The 16,573-nt window shown below is 32.8% G+C and overlaps 2 protein-coding genes across 3 annotated transcripts; one reads left to right on the forward strand and one right to left on the reverse strand.

The window, feature by feature from the left end:
* Positions 1 to 1,687: 1,687 nt before the first annotated feature.
* LOC129568856 (uncharacterized) lies at positions 1,688 to 10,930 on the reverse strand. Of its 2 annotated transcripts, none has more exons than XM_055447183.1 (4): positions 10,412 to 10,930; positions 10,179 to 10,275; positions 5,468 to 5,557; positions 1,688 to 5,242 (listed from the first exon to the last, which is right to left on the reverse strand). In XM_055447183.1, the coding sequence occupies exon 4, from the start codon at positions 5,211 to 5,213 to the stop codon at positions 3,195 to 3,197; it is 2,019 nt and encodes a 672-aa protein (XP_055303158.1). In that variant the 5' UTR covers positions 5,214 to 5,242; positions 5,468 to 5,557; positions 10,179 to 10,275; positions 10,412 to 10,930; the 3' UTR covers positions 1,688 to 3,194. The 2 variants fall into 2 exon arrangements, with proteins under 2 accessions (XP_055303158.1, XP_055303157.1); XM_055447182.1 differs by having other exon boundaries at positions 10,351 to 10,930.
* A 2,748-nt stretch (positions 10,931 to 13,678) lies between these two features.
* On the forward strand, positions 13,679 to 16,416 carry LOC129568860 (zinc finger protein 267-like). Its single transcript, XM_055447189.1, has one exon. It carries the CDS (start codon positions 13,735 to 13,737, stop codon positions 15,031 to 15,033), a length of 1,299 nt encoding a protein of 432 aa, XP_055303164.1. The 5' UTR covers positions 13,679 to 13,734; the 3' UTR covers positions 15,034 to 16,416.
* Positions 16,417 to 16,573: the final 157 nt, after the last annotated feature.

Here is a 16,573-nt window from a genome sequence, read left to right on the forward strand (position 1 = left end):
GGTAAACATTTTAGCATAATTGGGGAAAAACATGTAAAACTCTCGAGTTATCATTAATATTGTCTCTATAAATTCCTTTTTGATTTTGAATCAATTTTTCTATAGTTTTGTTCCCATAAAATCGTGAACGACACAATTGCTTGGTATTTGCATAAGATTTAAGATAATCGATAACCTCCTGTTCGATTACAGAATGATTTTCATAACTCATTATTTTCTCGAATTCATTCCAAATATATGTGTGTAATTGATGCTCACTCGGATAGTTCGTGATAAATTTAAATTTTAACATGAAGTCTTTAACATAATCAGGAAACTTATTATCATCTAAAATATTCTTACATATTTCCAAATCCGAGAACATTTTTTCGAAATTGTTTCCTCTATCGTCAACTTCATCTTGTTCAATTATTTTGTATATTCTATTTGATATTTCATCCGATGTTGTACACAATTCATTGTATATTTCCTGCATTTTATCATGAATCCTTGTTTTATTCACCCCTAAGTCACGTGAACCGTAAATCATTGAGTATTTGTAAATAACTTTGCTTGTTATTTTCTTTTCAATGAAACTTTTTTTTATTTTGACCAATCCTTCAATTTCTTTCTCTATGTCAGCAGAAAATGTGTCATCAAATGTCCATATTTGCACATTTTGCATACTATTTTCTATATATAAGAATTTTTCAATAATTGTACGAGGTTTATTCTTTAAAAAATCAGAAAGAAACGTAGGCTTAATGAAACGACCCCATTTCAATTTTTGAAAGCCGGCGACAAAATTGGTGTTAGTGATAAGTATCAAATCTTTGATATTTTCAGCATTTTTGCCGAAAAGTTTACTGTTTCTCTTAATTATTTCATAAAAACCTATGAAGTATTTTTGTAAACTAAATTCGCCATTCTCTATTGTTGTTAATTTAACTTCCGATATTTTGTTAATATCTTTATGTGGACTTAATTTATGCTTCGCTTGAATTAGTCCACATTCTTTTTGATGTTTTATGACTATATCGTCGAATGGGAAAGCGGCATCAACATCTGCGCCTAATCTAAATTGTCTTATTTTCCGATTTACTCTCTTCATAATAAGCATTAGTATCTTCACAACAAACATGTGTCCTTGAAGAGATCCTTTTCCTCTTATAGCCTTTGTGGAAGCAAATGTATCGTCCCAATCATCTCTATCCGGTTCCATTTTAGCCGTTCAACTCACACAAACTTTGAAAAAGGAAGAAACTGCTGTTGAAAATTATTGATGAATTTGTTAAATCTAAGAGTTAATATTCATAATAAAGGGAACCAGTAAGTGCAAGCATCGGTTCGGATATAGAAATATGCAAGATAAATATGCAAAGCATAGACGCATACGGACGACCGTGAGAAAAACGTATCAACGGGCGATCGTGCATTGCGAGACGCATGCGTGTGTGTGTGTATGAATACAGTATATAGCAAACAACGATGGCTCTGGTGATACGTCCGTCGCACGGTCGTCCGTATGCGTCTATGCTTTGTCTAGGTAAACATATTTCTATGTCCGAACCGGTGCTTGGAAAAGAGGTTTAAACAAGACCACAGAGCGTCGCTTTGCTCCTGCAAGTAGTAACAAAAAAACAAAAACAAATTGTTTCTCAGTTATCCTGAACAATTTTTCACAATTACAATTTAGACTATGTTACAATTTGGATGATAATTGCTTTATTTAGAATAATTAATATGTATATCAAAATGAATTAATCCTAATCTTAGAAAGAACCTTCCCCATTTTGAAAGTTTTTCTACACTATTTTCTACACACCGTCTCCACTTGCATTTAGATACACTTTGACCGTTGAAATCCAATGGAAGTGGAGAATGGTTGACATCTGCCGCTTATTCTTTCCTAGAAAAAAAAAAACTAGATCTGTAGCCTGCATTACATGTAGTGCTAAAACGGCGAAATATGATGATTTATTGATACAAATTTGCAGTTTTCAAATTCATTTTCACACTCATATTGAAGATTTTCTTTTACAAAGAACGATTTTAACAAAAAAGTTATGTTAATTACTAGGGGTTTCACGCAACTTAAAATTCATCTAAAATTTCAATATTTCTCTCTTTTCTCTAAAATTCTCTGGGTTTCACCAAAATCCGTATTATTTCGAAATATTTCAACATTCACCTTGAAAATTATGTTCTGGAAGTGGGTTTTGGTGGATCTTCAAGATGGATCAGACTGGGTTTGACAATGCCCTGGTCCATCCTGAGGATCCACTTCCAGAACCAGGAGCGGTTTTTAGATTCAAAAAATTCTAAAAAATTCGAGTTTATGAATGAAAAGAAGCAATATCTATTATATATATATAATATTATAGTTTACACATAAAATGGTTTTATTTCCAGCTATTTAGTAAAATCTTCGGCCTTCAAGTTTGCGTGAAATCCCTAGGTTAATTACATACGATTGTGAAATTTCAAACTTTGTAAAACTAACATCCGTATCTCTGCAATGCTTTGGTAGTTCGTAGCTTTATCAACTGATAGAGTTTTCTTGCGATAAACCAGTAATGTGCTCAAGATGTAACCATTGATTTATAAATTTAGTTTTGGTTTTCTGTGGGGACCTATTTAGTTTACCCTACCGAACGCGTATAGATATATATATAAATAAAAATCCATATCAAAATGTACGTTCAATATGCTCCAAAATATAGTATGACTCACCAATAAATTTGTGCTCAATTCACATTCAGAGCACATTTGGATATGAATTTTTATTTGCGTACTCATGCACGTTCGGTAAAGCATCTCAAAAAAATACCAAATAGATTTATATGCAGGTGAAATATCTGTATTAAAAAAATATTTTATATATAGATTCCTAATTTTTTGCGGTTACTGTATACCAGCGCCGTAGCCAGGCCGGCGCAATGGGTGCATTGCACCCTCCAAAAATTTCAAAGGTGCAACAAAATCGGGTGCAAAATCGGGTTTCAAAGGTGCAACAAAAGAAAAATTTCGATTTTGCACCCTCCAATTTTTTTTCTGGCTACGGCGCTGCTGTATACACACAAAAACTATTTGTGGTTTATTTTCACCGTACTTGTGGAGTAAACTCTTTTCTTAGTATACTCCACAAGTACGGTGAAAAAAACCACATGGTTTCTGTGTGTGTACATTCAAACCATAGGTACATTACAGCAGTATTACTTATCATAACAAGTCCCTATTTTGCTTCGAAGAAAAAATGGAACCCTCGACAGATTCTTTTTGTTGAAGGTATTTTTAGCGACGAGTTGCCATAAACATTGTGGATGCATCAATTCTCTTGCATCATTTTCGGTTAATCCATCAATATAACCTTCTTTTTCCTCCAAAATATTTTCCTGTACATCTGTTGTTAGATGCTTAAAACTAATGTTCTTATCATTAATTACATGAATATTCTTATCCATTCTAAATAAATCGATAAATTCTGATTCGTGTTTATCTTCGATAATTATAATAATTTGTTTTCCCGCCACAGATTCAAGCCATTCAGTACAGGTATTTATAATGTAAAAAAAGTCACTAACATTCATTGAAACGCATTCTATTAGTAAAAGATTTGGACACTGATCTGAGTAAAAAGATTTCTTAATAATGTTTTGTGTTTCATAGTAATGTACGAATCCATCGGAATTTACGAAAATGAAATCATTATCATGGAGCCATTCCGCTGTTTTTATCGTATTCCAACTTTTGTAATTTTGCAAAATTTTGATTGCACTCAGTTGGGGGCATTCTGTGCTTATTACAATAAGTCTTTTATCTGCAGACAATCTTTTTTTCAATTCATCGACATAGTTTGATTCAAATGAGAGTCCATACGACTTAAGTTTGCAGATATTATCCCTACTTATTTCACGATGCATTAAATTATTGAATTGTTTGGCCATTTCATTGAAAAGAGTTTTACCATCTACCGGAGTTAAGAATCCAGCCTTGACATTGATAAGAGTTTCTATTCCATCAAAATTAAGAAAACTATTCTGATCAGCTGAAATAGAACTAATTTCAGTTGCATCTAGAAACTCCAAAATATCATCCTTGAGCTCATTATCCAACCAAATGTTAAATTCTTCCTCATTTGGGAACGAAATAAATTTCAATTTTTGTAAAAATGGTAAGACATATTTCCCGTAGTCTTGTGAAGGATTGATTTGCTGTTTTATATCATCGTAGCGCTCCGTCTTGATTGATGAAACTATTGCACCCTCTTTAATGAATGAAAATTCATTATCTTGTAGTTCATGTGAATCGAAAATCCTTTTGCAATCTAACTCTTTGTTTGTGATAATAATGATGTCAGCAATATCATAAGGTTTCCCTGACAACGTTTCGTTGAACAGAGAGTCTTCAATGGCATCACAAAATGATTTGAAAAATTTGTGTATACTGTATTCGCCATGTTTTTCAAAAATATCAATTTTGCGGATTTTTTTGTTGATTTCATTCTTTTCTTCATACCTTGCACTCAAAAATTGGAATTTATTTTCATCACCAGGTGATCGAATCACAAAATTAGAAAGTATTTCATTTGCATAATGCGATTTATTCATTTCCGCACCCCACAAAAATGGGTAATCTTTGCTGATTGCCTTTTTAATGACTGTCATCATCAGTTTTGTTCTTATCTTTGCCAAATGCATATCTGATTCTAACTTTTTATCACGAATAAAAATTTTATCATTGGTTCCACAGAAGACTGCGCTGTCATGCTCAGAACTATCGCCATCTTTTTCATCGACTTCAGTGTCATCACTGCTATCATTGTCATCACTGTCACTATCACCATCATTACCATTTTTACTACTCATAGCTTGCAAAAATGCTAAAAATTGCAACTGCTGCAGGCGCTCTTCTATATTTGCAGAATCATCTGAGGGTCTTTGTGACAGGATATCAATAAGTTCCGATCTAGATACAGTGTATTTACGCACAATATTCTCTACTCCTTTTAGGATGTCATCCCTTAGCATTTTCTCTTTTTGTGAAAGTTCCATATTTGTGTTAGAAGATGAAGGAGGGAAAATTCTATTCAATTGCATAGGCCTATTATTGAATTTTGGATCAAGTTTTTCCAACGGCATATGAATTGTCTTTTTAGAATGCGGATTTGCAGAATTCATAATTAGCATTCTTTCCATGATTTTGTGAATATCTTCCATTTTGAATTCGTTCATTTTATATGTGATAATCCAAAGCACTTATGCTATTAAACACAAATAGAAAAACACAAACTTTAGTTTACTGAAACTATTTAAACCAATAAAGTCTATGGAGTTTCTAAATTAAGCAAACTCTAAATCTGATCTGAGTTTATTCGTAGAGATATGTACATAAATTCAAACTATAATCATTAATAGGAAACACAATTTTATGTTTCACGAGTATTCCAAACCGCGATTGTGTAAAAATGAATTGAAAAAATACTTACGTATATTCCTGCAAATATAAAATAGTAGGGGGTCCCAATTTGGTTTCTCCGCACAAATTCGATTATTGTTCAAGCCAAGAAATGAAGCAGCTGTCAAGAAAAAATTTGAATATATTTAGCAAACAAGTTTAAAGTTGGTATCACAATTCTATTGAAATTACACACCGAATTTGATTGACATTTTTTGCAACGACAAAATAAGAATGAAAAGTTCGTCACATGTTTTGTAATTTATAATGCATTGTAATTTATAATGCATTATACCAAGTTAAAAAAAATGATTTTTTTGATCAGCTTACTTGTGATCGCTTTCCACTCAACGTATAATGTACGAAACCCTAATTGGTGGTACTTTGTTACTGGTGTTTACTGGTGTTTTTGAATTACTGTTCTTATATTTTTCTTTTATTTTCTAAAGCAACGAAGCCACAAGGGAATTGTATTATCTAAATGCTTCAAACTCTAGGACGATAACAGGCCCTAGTTCAAATTCTATCAATAACTGTTCAAAGACCGTATTCAAATTAAGACGATATCAATACTCTATCTCTAAAAGAAAAAAAAAACAGTTCCAGCCAGCTCATTTGAACATTCAGTCGCAAATGAATGTATTTTTATTCTAACAATGGGCGCTGCCTTGGAAAAAAATGCAACATCGCTGACTAGAAACTGAATTGTACTTTCGTGTGAAACTAAAAACTTCTAAAATTTATTCCGTTGAAGTAGCCACAATTACAATACACATTTACACCACTCGTATACACAATTACACATACATATACTCCTACTTACAATTCCAAGTGTTGAGTGACGCATATTACTAACCGTATGATAATGAACCAAAATGGCAAGAACGGACCATAAATTTTAATAAATAACTAAAGTTCATAAAAATTAAAAGTACACATTTAATATGCAATAATTTTCGAGAACTTTAAATTTTGAAGTGAAAATTTTGGATTTTATATTTGATTTAACGTTCATGAGATACAACTTGTTTTGCAATTCACACACAGGATATTTTTTTTTTTCAAATTCATTGGATAAGTTCGTTTAAAATATACTCATTTAGAAATTCATGAAAACTATTTAATTTAATAAGTTATACTCACCAAATTTGTAGTCAAAACACAACAAAAATTAAAATCAATTGAAAAGAAATTGTGTTTTTATTCGCACAACGGGCGCTGCATTAGAAAAAATTCAACTTCGTTGCCTAGAAATTGAATTGCGCTTTCGTGTGAAACTAAAAACTTAGAGAATCTAATGATTAGATTCCAATCTAAAATTAATTCCGTTGAAGTAGCCACAATTATAAAAAACACATTTACACCACTTGTATGTTGTATATACATACATACAAGTATACTCCTACTTTCAATTCCAAGTGTTGAGTGACGCACATCACTAGTGAACATGGAATGAATCAATATATGCATCAGGTCAGATAATGCAACAAAAACAATACGATAAAACATTGTAGCTACCCAAGCGTCATTAGAAATTGAAGCGCAATATTCGAAATGAATTCGTCTTTGCTTTCCGCTCACATGCACGCTATCCGCTCTCTCCATGGCATAATTTAAGGAAATTTCAGAACTACCCGAAGTTTGCCAAATTTGCGGGGGCTTGAAAAGAGCAATTATTTAAATTAAATATATAAAAAGAGTAACATTCGTGATGCCGTACTTTTTCGCACTGTAATTTTTTTCATTGCTTTGAACGAAAAAACATATTTTCAGTGAAAAATCGGTTAAAATTCTAGTCGAATTTTCGAAAATTTCGTATAGAAGTTACCTGTAAATTGGTTCCGATTAGCTTCAATCTTTCTGATATTTTGTTTTTGGCAAAAAAAAAATGGATGTACAGTTACCTCCTATACAAAAATGTTTTCAAAGAAATTTCGACAAAAATTGCATAGCTGCTGCGCAACAGGTACACTCTGTGGTCACGTTTGACGTTTATTTTGCCATGTTTTTATTTTTTACAACAACAAATCACACACATTCTGTGTAGTTCGGTACACTGTACACAGAAATTCCAGATGGCGCCAGTTGTATTAAATCGCTAGTTGCGCAGCTATGAAAAGTTGAGACCTAAAAACTAAACTCGCGCATACGCGATCAACATAACACTTTCAGAATCTTTTTTTTGCCAAAAAAAATGAAACCTTAGAAAGTTTGAAGCCACTAGGAATTGATTTACGGGTACCTCCCATACAAAATTGTCATTTTTGGAGGTTTTTCTTAAGGGAAGTACCCCAGGGTCAAATCAAAAATGGCTCAATTTCGAACTTGAACTAAATTTTTCGGATACAAAACTTCTAGAAATTCCAAATTTTGGATTATCTCATTCGATTTTTGAGTTACGCCAACGACAACGGCACACGAACGGAAAAGTGTCTCAAAAATGTGTTTTCTACGCGTTTCATGAGTTTTAATGATGATCTAAGACAATTTTGCGAGAAAAAAAATTCGGGGCATGTTCCTTTACTTTCCCTTTACACTATGTGTACGGTAATGATAAGTAAAGTTATACCAAAAATCAATCAATGAGAATTCACACATTCGATAGCGCGTGAAACCTATTGTCTGTATGTGTACAGTTTGGTAGCTCTAAAATCATGACTGTTTTCAGCGTGTAGTTCAAATTTTCTTTGTTTTTCTTTATATTCTTTCTTCATTTCCTTCGATTTTGGGACTGCCCAAATCGCGATTCAGAGCTGCCCGTTTTAATTTCAGAATTGCCCGTTTGAGCCTGAACTGCCCGCTAAATTATGCCGTGGCTCTCTCTATAATTAACTCACCAAATTTGTAGTCAAAACACTACAAAAATTAAAATCAATTATTAGCACGATGCTTTTCTACAGAATAAAGAAAAAACGTCCAACTTGAAAATCGAAAACTATCAACTAGTTATATCGTATTTTTTTCTGAATTATTTGTGCAGCAGTGAAGTTTTAATGCTTTTTATCGATTGAATGAAAACAAACGAATCATTGATAAAATGTGCATTTTGAACACAGAGAAAAATAAAATCATTTTCGCGCAGCAAAATATTGTGATGTGACGAATTCCAACACATGTTGAGATTTTCACAACAAATATTTTGTTCCATATTCACTCAGTGAATGAGTAAATTTAACTCAATTATTTGTAAATTGAGTGACCATTTGCATACGTTGTCTAATTTGTCTAATTTGACAAGTAGTTTCACTCAGTTTTGAGATTGAAATTAAATAATCATACAGAAAATTGGAAAATTATCATTTGCGCATTTCATTGCAATTTCACAACCGACTCAGCTTTTAAAATCAAAAGGCGATCACGTACTAAGTAAGTAATAATAATAAAAGTCGATTTGTATACTCAGCCGTTGCAAACTATGGGTATTTCTGTAAATGAATTCCCCCAAGTATCAAATACAACAAACGCACGTTGTATTACAACGCGATTGCTTTGCGGCTGTGTTAAGCGATTCATACAGTCGCACACAGCATCTATGTATGACTTTCGATTCGAGAAATGAACATGTGATTCACAACTTATTCATGTACATTCTGGATAATTGAAATGGTAATTTTATTTTATCAGTTTAGTGGGGAAAACCGATCGCTGAATTGCAATATTTGTTTATAATACGAAGTGCATTGCTGTTTACATTGTTGATGTTTAAGGCGCAACAGCCATCAAATGAATGAATCAAGGCTTGTTATTTTTGGGATCTTACTATTTTTCCTATTGTGAAATTCATTTTTATTTCATACAACGCAATTCGACTTCTAATTTTTTTTTGACGTGAAATAGCTTCAAACTGACTTATAAATAAGTGCACGTTGAAAAAAAATTCAAGTCAAACTGCGTTGTATGAAATAAAAATGAATTTCACGATAAGAAGAAGGTAAGATCCCGAAAACGACAGGGTCTGGAATGAATCAACAATGATCCATCATGCAATGACTAGAATGAATATCATAAAATTGACGAAGGACTTGGAAAACCAGTTCTTTCAGCAATTGTTTTTCTTGTTTAATTTTATTCAATAAATAAACGAGTTGGATGAAATTCTTTTTTATATGAGTCATACGATACATATACACAATTATTTACTCTCGTTTTAAGCATGTTCATTACACTAGAAAGCCAAAAATGAAAGAAAACTAACTAATTTTCTATTTATCATACAAAATTAAAGCTCTTTTTCATTGAAAATTTTCATATTTCCTATTCCAAAATTACTTTGGCGTGACATACACGTCTACCGCCACGACTTTAGCTTCGATTGTATTCGTTGTGTTCAGTCAATGAGAGATAGTTGAGGATATATGCTGAGCATAGGAACTCATCAAGCTGAGATTGGGATATTTTGTTTGTATGACTTGTTATCCATGCAAATATCTGTGGTAAAGTGAATTTATGGCAGAAAAAATGTGATTGGAAACATTGAAAAATGTGACCCAAATTCACTTCCCACATAAATTTGCACAAATGGCAAGTCACAAAATCAAAATTTTCCAATCTCAGTTTGCTGAGTTTCTATGCTTGGCATATATCTCCGGATATTTCTCATTGACTAGTTGTATTGGTATTAACTATGACAAATGCGACGTACATCTTAATGTACATATATTTATATACCGTTCGCAAGTAAAGTTAACATTTTAACTTCATTGTTTTTGATTCTGTATGAAAATGAATTGAAAAATACTTACGTAAGCTCCACTAAATATAAATTTAGAATAGTATGAGGGTCCAAATTTGATTCTTCCTCACAAATTCGATTATTGTTCAAGCCAAGAAATGAAACAGCTGCCAAATAGAAATTAGAATAAATTTAGCAAACAAGTTTAAAGTTGGTATCACAATTCTATTGAAATTACACACCGAATTTGATTGAAATTTGTTGCAACGACAAAATAAGAATGAAAAGTTCATCACACCATACCAAGATGAAAAAATAAATGATTTTATTAGTAGCTTGCTCTCGTGATCGTTTCGCACTCAACGAAAAATGTTCGTAACTTTAACTTCAACTTAACAACCCAGCCAGCTCATTTGAACATTCAGTCGCAAATGAATGTATTTTTATTCGCAGAACGGGCGCTGTCCTAGGAAAAAATTCAACTTCGCTGACTAGAAACTGAATTGTACTTTCGTGTGAAACTAAAAACTTAGAGAATCTAATCTAAAATTTATTCCGTTGAAGTAGCCACAATTACAATACACATTTACACCACTCGTATACACAATTCGATAAAACATCGCAGCTGCCCAAGCGTTATTAGAAATTGAAGTGTTTCGAAATGAGTTCGTCTTTGCTTTCTGCTCATATGCACGATAAAGATAACACATAAACTACTTTTTATCCTCATGCTGCTTTCGATTTGGTATGAAATAAACTGTTTCTTTATCATTTGTCGCCGACAAATTGTCGGTTTTATGGTTTTTTATCGCTTCACGATGTCCGCACTTCATAAATCAACGATTTTTCAATGTAAACACTCTGAAATGTTCAGATAAGTAATATAAGTAATACATTGTATTGAAATAGCGTTTTCCTTGATACAAAATTAAAGAATATTCCATTTCATTTATGTTCTACTGAAGATTGTTTTTGAGGCAAATTGCAACGATAATATTAAATATGTAATTGTTTTCATTCAATTTCGATAGACATTTCAGAACGTTACTGAAAATATATCAATGTGTTCAAAATGCATATATTTTCGATATCGGCATCATAAGGCAGATAAAAAGAGTTAACTATATTCGTCATCCCAAACTTTTCTGCCATTTTTGGATGAACAGATAATTTCTATCTGTATAATCTGGTTTATTTTTGTCAATTTTCTTGATATATATCAGATGAAAAACCTCTAGACGAGGTTGAAATGGAGTGACGCTCCGTGCGTGGATTTACCGCTCAAAATGACTGATATCATTTTGAGTGACGCTAGGACGTTGTATTACTGGGAACGAAGTTCAAAAGTGTTTTTCACATTAACTATTGTGAAAATTTATTTACAATAAGGAAAAATATCGCGTCACGACTTTTGGACGGCAAAACGCTTTAAAGCTTGACTTGAAGACTAAATTCAAAAATCGTGACGCGATATTTTTCCTTATTGTAAATAAATTTTCACAATAGTGAATGCGAAAAACCCTTTTGAACTTCGTTCCCTGTAATACAGCGTCCTAGCGTCACTCAAAATGATATCAGTCATTTTGAGTGGTAAATCCACGTCACTCCATTTTAACCTCGTCTAGAGGTTTTTCATCTGATATCACTACTTTTGTAAGGCTTTTTTTTGGAAAAATACATTTTTACCAGAAGTATGTCTATTTTAAGGTCTTATTATCAGGAAATTGCAATTTCCTGGGTAACACATTTGCATTCTAATTTGACAAGTTCTGGAGATTGCACTATCTAATTTCCACTACCATTGAAAAAGTCCCAATTTCCTCTAATTGCACATTATAAAATGCGGTAAAATATGATTAAATTTCAAAATAACCATAAAAAGAGTGTTGAAACGATTGTGGATTCTCATTATTTCATTAAAAAATATTAGTTCCCAACCACCAAAGCTCTGGAAAGTGCATTTTTTATGTATCCCCCGAGCAAAAGTTCAATTTCATACATTCAGATGCCAAAATGCCGATTCATGACCAAAATGACAACGAAATGGATATTCAAGTGTTCGTGGACTCCCATTATTTTCACGAAAAAATAGCAGTTTTCTAAGACCAAAATGTCGTCAGAGGTCTATTTCACGTGTTTTCCGGACAAAAACATCATTTTCAGTGAAAATAGAGCAAGTTGAAAAATTCACTTAAATCCAACCTATTTTTCGACCATGAAATGCCCTCAGATCGCATTGTGACCACTTTTAATCGATTGCTCGTCGAAAATTGAGCGGATATGGTCTTTCGTGAGCCTTTTTCAGCCAGTAGATTTGTATTTTTGGCAGCAATTACATCGTAGAATGCGACTCTTCGTTCAAATTCCGTTCATTGATGAATTGCCTATGCCAAGAATGCCTTTTCTCGGATATGTGGCATATGCCATTTTGTTGGTATGGTAGCCGGCTACAAACGCTCAGTTTTTGATAAAAGATTGTCGGGCTGATTTTTGAGAAATCGCGTTTGGTGTGAAATTTAAGGGGGTCGATTTTTCATAAAAATCGACTTTTTTCTTTTATATCGTATAAACATTGGCATGTGTGTATGGAACTTTTTGAAGGTCTTCTAGGGTATTTGTCATGTGCTTATCACTTGTATTCAACGGAAAAAAACATTCTTCAGTTTTGAACACTCCCATAAACTTGAATGTATAATAGGGTGGATCGATTGTTAAATTCGTACACAATTAAAAAATGTGGGCGTGCGTTCATTTTGGCATCTCAAAAGAAGGAATTTTTTTTCTGAGACATATGCCGAAAAGTCAGCTCCATCCAGTCCTACTAACATTTTGTCTGATGCATTTCTTGATGACTTTTTTAGCTTCTTGGTTGAAAATTTCAACTTGAAAATTTTCAAAAAAACAACTTTCAGTGCACTTAGACTGGAATATTTTCATTAAATTCATTGGGTGATTCGAAATTGAAGCTTATTCCATTCAACGTTGAATCTAATCTCTTATGAAATGTAGTTAATTAAATTCTTCATTCATAATTTATTTTTCTTACTTCTAAAATCAAAACGAATTGGTTAGAGAATAGAGACGTATCAATTCATTCATCAAGATTTTTGCACAAGAAATGTTTAAAAATTTTGCTTCGTTTTCCTTATTGAAATCAAAATGCTAAGAAAATGAAGTTGTGGTTTAATGATTTGAAGTCAATATGAAAATGAAATAAAAGTTGCATTGAAAAAATGGACGAATGTATGTTGAAACCGCTAAAAAATTTCCAGTCTGAATATAAAAAAATAAGAGAATATCTTTCAATTTCAAATATTTTCTTGTAATTAATCATCAGATTTTACAACATCAATACAATTGCCCCTTCTCTCAGTCCATACTCAATATTGGAAGTTGGAACGAGAACACTAGAAATGCTGGAATGAATAAAAATGGAAAGTTCTGGAAACTGAAAAAAGTGAACAATGCGAATGATTGTTGTGACATTTGATTGGAAGATTCCAGTTTCGCATTGGAATTGGCATGCCTATTTTTACCATCGGTTTCAGCAAAGCTGATTAAAACATAAACACTTCGACCAGCACTCGGCATGGACGTAGAATGATTTGGCTGCTGTTTTGATTAAAATGTGTTTAACAATTGACCAAGCCTGTGGATTTTTGTTATTAAACGAGTTCAGTGTGTTTACGTACTGTTGCAAAAAATGCTCAAGTGAATTTGGATTGGGTGCGGATTTGGAATCACATATTTTACATAAGCATTCCGACGATCATAAGCATGTGGAAAATATTTTCGTGAACGATGGAGTGTTGGAATCACCGTTGATAGTGACTATTAAAGCGGAGCCAGTGGATCAAGACGATCGTGAACAGTTTCTAGACAATGGTGAACCAAAAGCTGAAAGAATTGAGCAAAAAGCAGTGAATTTCAAGCAGGAAGAAGGAAATTTGAAGCAAAAATGTGAGAGTTTTGAACGAAAATCTGCAAAGTGTAAGCAAAATTGCACCACATTTGAACCAAAATTTGCTGCTTCCGACCAAAAAGCAGTGAATAAAAAGCAAAAAGAGGAAGAACTCTGCGAAAATGTTGATCCAAAAGAGGAAAAATCCATCGAAAATAAGCAAAATACCACAACAACGTCCGAAGAGGTGTCAAATGGACCATTAACTGAGAATAAAATCCAGTCAATGAACTTGGTCGTAGACAGCAGCAGCAGCAGCAGCAGCAGTGATAGTGAAGATTTAATCGAAGTGAAACCGCCAAATGTAAAACCATCACCAGAGAAGCGGACAAGGCGCAGAAGAAACGACGATTCAACATCGGAATTGTTTTATTGCGATATGTGTCCAAAAAATAAGGTGTCATTCAGTTGCAAAGAGAATGTGCGACAGCATATGAGACGTCACATCAAAAACAAAGTGCGAAAACAGTGTCCAATCTGCTTGAAAACACCGATGAACTACGATAGACACATGCAATTCACACACATGGAAGGCAATCCATACAAATGTGACTACTGTTGTGCAGCATTCAAAAACAATTCAAATCGAGTTATTCACATGCGTTCGCATACAGGCGAAAGGCCATTCATTTGCGATCACTGCGGCAAATCATTTGTGTCTCAAGACACACGAAGCAAACACAATATGCGAATGCACACAAAACGACTACCGCATGAGTGTCACGAATGCAATCGATCATTCATTAGCCCGTCACAGCTTCAAGAGCATTGCTATGCATTTCACTCAGATGAACGACCTTATAAATGCGAAATATGCTCCAACAGCTACTCGACGAGGAAATATCTGCGCAAACATAAATTCTCGCACGGTGAAAAAACACATCCGTGCAAATACTGCGAGAAAAAGTTTAAAACAACCGAAACGAGGAGGTGGCACGAGAGAACCGTTCATAAAGCCGTTTGATGAGATTCGATTGAGAGCTCTATAGAGTTCTAATATGAGTTTGAACGAAACTGAAAACAAAGAAGTGAATCTAAAGAATTGAAGAGATTTTGATCAAGGAGATAAACGAGAAAAAAATGTACTTAGACGATTTTGTAAGGCGACCGTGTTAGGGGTGTGCATTATTAACGAAAAAAAGTTTAGTTATTTCATAAGAATCATAGAGGCGTCCTGGATAAACATGACATACGAAATATTTTTTTATTTACCGGTACAAATACTCATTTTGATGCTCTCTACGTGAAAATTGTTGTACGATACTTTGTTTTTTTTTTTACTTCTTCGACATATTTTTTACCTTTTACTCGATTTTTGTTTACAATATTGAATTTTCAACCGATGTTTTTGCGTCTTTTTGTTCCATTTTTAGATATTTATCTGTCAAACAGATTCTGTTTATCAGTCTTTTTGGTTGATAATATCAACTTGAGATTTGGTTTCATTTGTTTTGTTGATTTTTCATTTAATATTTTTGTGACTTTCGATTTTTGTCTAAATTTTTTTTCTAATGTTATCAATTTATTACGTCGTTGTTTAAAATCCAAATGCATTTAATAGATATAAATTAATAGATTATTCCAACGTAGATATCTACCGTTTCTTGCCAGTTGTTATGCATTTTTGTTGATTACATTTTTAGTTTAAGTTTGGTGATGTTATTTTTTGATCGGTGTTGGCTGCAGGTGATATTTGGAGAACTTCTTCGATTGAATCGAATCGATGCTGGAGAAAAGTTTCAGATCAAAGAAGTTCTTTCCGAAGAAAGGATTTCAAATTGTGATTAGGCTCCAAGTAGATTAAAAGTTATTTAACTTTACTTAATTTTAAAAGTAAAAGAAAAATTGTTGATATAGATTTACCGGGGAATGGAATTTAAAATGTTGGGCAATTGGTTAGTTGGTTTGATATTTGGGAAAAGAGATTGAATTATTCAATATAAACTGATTTTTCATAAAACAACGTTATTTGTTTAGAATCAATCGGTGCTTGTTATTATAATGATAAGAATTTAGGAATTAATTCGACGAGACAGAAGAATCCATAGAGTAAAATATGCCAAATAAATGAAATTCAATGAAATTGTCAAGTGAAAACAATTCAATAATTCATTAAAATTTTAAAAAAATAAATAAGTTTACTAGAATGGAAAAAAAAGCAAAACAAACAGATTCCGATAAACGTGCTCGAATGCGCGAAATTCCATAAATTTGCCAAACGAAAACAAAATTCGCAATTAATTATAAGTCAGAACCTGTTCTTCTACCGACAGTAATCGGTTGATTTACATTTGTTTCATGTTTTGATGAGAAATAAAACTGGTTTCACAGAAGAAGAAAAAAAAAATTGATTGTTCGGACGATGCCCCCGTTATTATTATTCACTTTCTTTTTCCATTCAGTTGTGGTTTTTTCTGCTCAATTTCACTTCTCCCTTCTTCTTCTTCTTCGTAATTTGAACGTTCGAAATTCCATACGAAAAACAATTATTCCGTCAGATTTGA

The sequence above is a fragment of the Sitodiplosis mosellana genome, unplaced genomic scaffold, assembly GCF_009176505.1.
Source record: "Sitodiplosis mosellana isolate CC-2019 unplaced genomic scaffold, AAFC_SMos_1.0 Smas_scaffold_27, whole genome shotgun sequence".
Taxonomy (NCBI): Eukaryota; Metazoa; Arthropoda; class Insecta; order Diptera; family Cecidomyiidae; genus Sitodiplosis; species Sitodiplosis mosellana.

Coding starts and splice junctions, on each gene's coding strand:
- LOC129568856 (XM_055447183.1), bottom strand. CDS start 5,213: ATGAACGAATTCAAAATGGAAGATATTCACAAAATCATGGAAAGAATG.
- LOC129568860 (XM_055447189.1), top strand. CDS start 13,735: ATGTGTTTAACAATTGACCAAGCCTGTGGATTTTTGTTATTAAACGAG.